Source organism: Alnus glutinosa, chromosome 3 (assembly GCF_958979055.1).
Source record: "Alnus glutinosa chromosome 3, dhAlnGlut1.1, whole genome shotgun sequence".
Taxonomy (NCBI): domain Eukaryota; kingdom Viridiplantae; phylum Streptophyta; class Magnoliopsida; order Fagales; family Betulaceae; genus Alnus; species Alnus glutinosa.
This window is the reverse complement of record NC_084888.1, coordinates 1,449,154-1,452,856: the sequence shown is the minus strand read 5'-3', so window position 1 is coordinate 1,452,856 and position 3,703 is coordinate 1,449,154. Positions and strand designations below refer to the sequence as shown.

The window sequence follows — 3,703 nt, the reverse complement described above, 5'->3', positions numbered from 1 at the left end:
AATCTTTCGTCAGCGCCCGCCTCATTTTTGGGAGCTAGTGATCTCGCTTTTTGGCTGACGATATGAACCACCACTGCACCGGCCTTCCACTTTGGTTTGTATCTCTTGACAGGTTCAGTGCATTAATGTTCATACAAGGTGACAATGACCACTCCAATATGGCCACGCGTCAATCCCATGTAATTAGAAAACTGCATGCAGAAGCAGGCAACCATTATTATTGTGCATATGCTCTTTTGTTTCAATATTTGTTATGAAATTTAGAATTGTTCTATCTAACAATGATTTTTTTTTTTTTTTTTGGGCTTTAAATTAGGTCGGAAGAATTTTTTTTAATACAGCCTATTAAATTGATATATGTCTAAAATACATAACATGCATTTTTAATATAGCATGCAATTTTCACATGTACTTTTAAAAAAGACTGCTACTACAGATCGATACTATAAGTTTAATTCCTTACAGACTAACTTGACCGTCTATAAATTTTTAAATTATTAAAAAAAATATGATTTGTTAATTTAATTAGTTAGTGTTGCACCTATCAATCATGCACTCTCATTTAACTAATTATGAACTGCTACGTCAGTTGTTATGAAGATTGTAGTAAAAGTATGTAGTAAGAGCCCCAAGCATTTTTCTTTTAAAAATACATCCTTATCCTAGCTTGCACGTACACATTTTGGACACATGTAACTTTAATAGACTAAACTAGACCTAATTTTAAGGAAAACTTTATCCATAAAAGATAAAACAATACCATGTTTAAGTGTCTTTCCATATCAGCCACTTACAAAAATAAAAATGTTCGCAACTCAAACACATCATATCAATCGGTGTAAAATGAGTGTAACGATCATCAATTCTCTTTCGTTTTTTATTGAAATATGCTGGGTCATTAATTGGCACAAAAAACGAATGATTGTATTAGAGAAATGTTATATACCGAGCAAGTAGGTGCATTTTATTTACCAAAGTTGACGTGGCATGGTCCTTATACATGTCAGATTGCTATTCTTTCTTACCCAAAATAAAATATAAATACAATAAAAGTGGCAAGAGCCCATGAAGACAACCATACGATAAAATTTCGACCACGACGGATTTAAATCCTGGTTACATATTAATTAGGCCGTTTCTCTGATGAGCTAGAGCTAGAGATAACCTAACTCCAATCTCTTCTCTATAATATGCTTGTTTCACTCTTGCCACTTGCCACTTGCCAGTGTCATGTACGGAGAATGAAATCGAGAAAATATCTCCATATCATACCAAACACTACCGTGGGTACCACGAGAAGTACTGTACAAGATTAAGATCGAGCTAGCGTTTAGTACTCTCGCACGTCGCTCGTGATCTTCTTCTATATATATACCACTATAAATAATGACAGGGCATTAGTCACAGAAGTATCGATCGTACTCAGACGACAGAGACACAAAAAGGCCGTCGTACTCGTACATGTACGCTTGCAGACATATACAGACGGGAAGAGCGTTTAATATCTATGCGTTCCATGGAGGATGTTAGTGGAGATCAAAATCAGACAAGGTTCAATATGTATGCTTGTGCCTGTGCTTTAGTTGCCTCTATGATCTCCATTATATTTGGTTACGGTAAATTCTCGCTCTCTAACTCGATCTCTTATTTTATCTCATTAGGCTGATGGGAGGGTTTGTAAAGAGTAACAAGAGAACAGTGTTAAGTCAGTCCAATAAAATAGGTTAGGATGAAAGTGTTGTACATAGCATTAATTACTCTTTTTGTAAATTAAGTTTGTCAAAGTGTCTCATTTCATATTCTATGCGTACAAATTAATCCTATATATATATATAACGAAATATACATCAAAATCCTAACTAGATAGCGAGAGTATATAATTTTCATTTTCATGCGCAGATACTGGTGTAATGAGTGGAGCCATGATATTCATAAAAGAAGATCTCAAAATAAATGACACTCAAGTTGAAGTCGTAGCTGGAATCCTGAACTTATGTGCTCTAGCAGGCTCCCTCGCCGCAGGAAGAACATCTGATTATATCGGTCGCCGCTACACAATTGTCTTAGCCTCCATCACTTTCTTGCTTGGTGCAATTTTGATGGGCTACGCCCCATCTTATGCAATCCTAATGACTGGAAGGTGCACCGCCGGGGTTGGTGTGGGCTTTGCGCTCATGATAGCTCCCGTTTACTCGGCAGAGATTTCCTCTCCTTCGTCCCGAGGCTTTCTAACCTCCCTACCGGAGCTTTGCATCAGCCTTGGAATCTTACTCGGCTATTTATCCGATTACTTCTTCGGAAAAATGACCTTGAAACTTGGCTGGAGGATGATGCTTGGAATTGCGGCAGTCCCATCACTAGCCTTGACTTTTGGCATTCTAAAAATTCCCGAGTCCCCAAGGTGGTTAGTAATGCAAGGCCGTCTGGGAGACGCGAAGAAAGTATTGTTGCTAGTATCCAACTCCAAAGAAGAAGCCGAAGCTCGTTTCCGTGACATAAAAACAGCTGCCGGGATCGACGAGAACTGCCAAGAGGATGTTGTCAAACTTCCCACAACGGTGCGTGGTGAAGGGGTTTGGAAAGAACTTTTACTTACGCCTTCTCAGGCAGTCCGCCGGATTTTGATCACGGCAATCGGAATTCACTTCTTTGAGCATGCAACGGGCATAGAAGCAGTCGTGTTATATAGTCCAAGAATCTTCAAGAAAGCTGGGATCACCGACAAGGACAAGCTCTTGCTTGCCACAGTTGGTGTAGGGCTTACAAAGACTGCATTCATATTTATAGCAACATTTTGGATCGACAGAGTTGGGAGGAGACGACTTCTTCTAATAAGCACAGGCGGTATGATTGCAGCCCTAACAGGATTAGGATTTAGTTTAACAATGGTGGAGCATTCGGAAGAGAAGCTCTTGTGGGCACTGAGCCTTAGCATCGTTGCTATTTATACATACGTGGCTTTCTTTTCTATTGGGCTTGGACCCATAACATGGGTCTATAGCTCTGAGATATTTCCTTTGAAGTTGAGGGCACAGGGGGCAAGTATCGGGGTGGCTGTGAATAGGGTCATGAATGCTACAGTTTCTATGAGTTTCATTTCAATTTACAAAGCAATTACCATAGGTGGGAGTTTCTTTATGTTTGCTGGTATCTCTGTGTTGGCATGGGTGTTCTTTTATTTCTCTTTGCTGGAGACTAAGGGAAAGTCTTTGGAAGAGATGGAGGCGTTGTTCAGCGAAAACGCTAGGCCTAGAAATATAGGTATAGAAATTCAGCGAAGAAGCAATGTGTAGTATGCCTGTCGTTTAGTGAGAATATGTTCACTTCTACGTTAAACTACGTACATCGATCCTTTGTATGTTTGTTTCAGTTTGAAGAGTACTGTATAGTAGGACTGAAAGATGATCAACGGCTGTTATTTTTATAATTTATAAAATAATTAAATAAAAAAATTGGCTTCTGATTTCAAAGCGTGCTATTTGCGATTTCGATTTTAAAGTCGATGTTTAACATTTTAAATAATTGCGATTTCAAAAATTAATCTTTTAAAAATTTGATCTGTCAAGCTTTTAGTAAAATTGTTGTCTAGCCTTAAAAAATTATATATTTTTTAAATGAACCCAGCTACATATATATATGTGAGGCCTGCACGCGCATGAAAAGATGATTGCAATAAAATTTATATACTCCTTTATCCAAGAAG

General features: G+C 38.2%; 1 protein-coding gene across 1 annotated transcript; it reads left to right on the top strand.

Annotated features, from left to right (window-relative positions):
• The first annotated feature begins 1,516 nt into the window (after nucleotides 1-1,516).
• On the top strand, nucleotides 1,517-3,315 carry LOC133862580 (probable polyol transporter 6). Its single transcript, XM_062298419.1, has 2 exons — nucleotides 1,517-1,616; nucleotides 1,900-3,315. The coding sequence occupies exons 1-2, from the start codon at nucleotides 1,517-1,519 to the stop codon at nucleotides 3,291-3,293; spliced, it is 1,494 nt and encodes a 497-aa protein (XP_062154403.1). The 3' UTR covers nucleotides 3,294-3,315.
• The last annotated feature ends 388 nt before the right edge of the window (nucleotides 3,316-3,703 follow it).

Excerpts from the sequence above, each read along its gene's own strand:
- LOC133862580 (XM_062298419.1), top strand. The coding sequence starts at position 1,517 with ATGGAGGATGTTAGTGGAGATCAAAATCAGACAAGGTTCAATATGTAT. Across the intron at positions 1,617-1,899 it reads CTCCATTATATTTGGTTACG|ATACTGGTGTAATGAGTGGA; the intron begins GTAAATTCTCGC and ends TTTCATGCGCAG.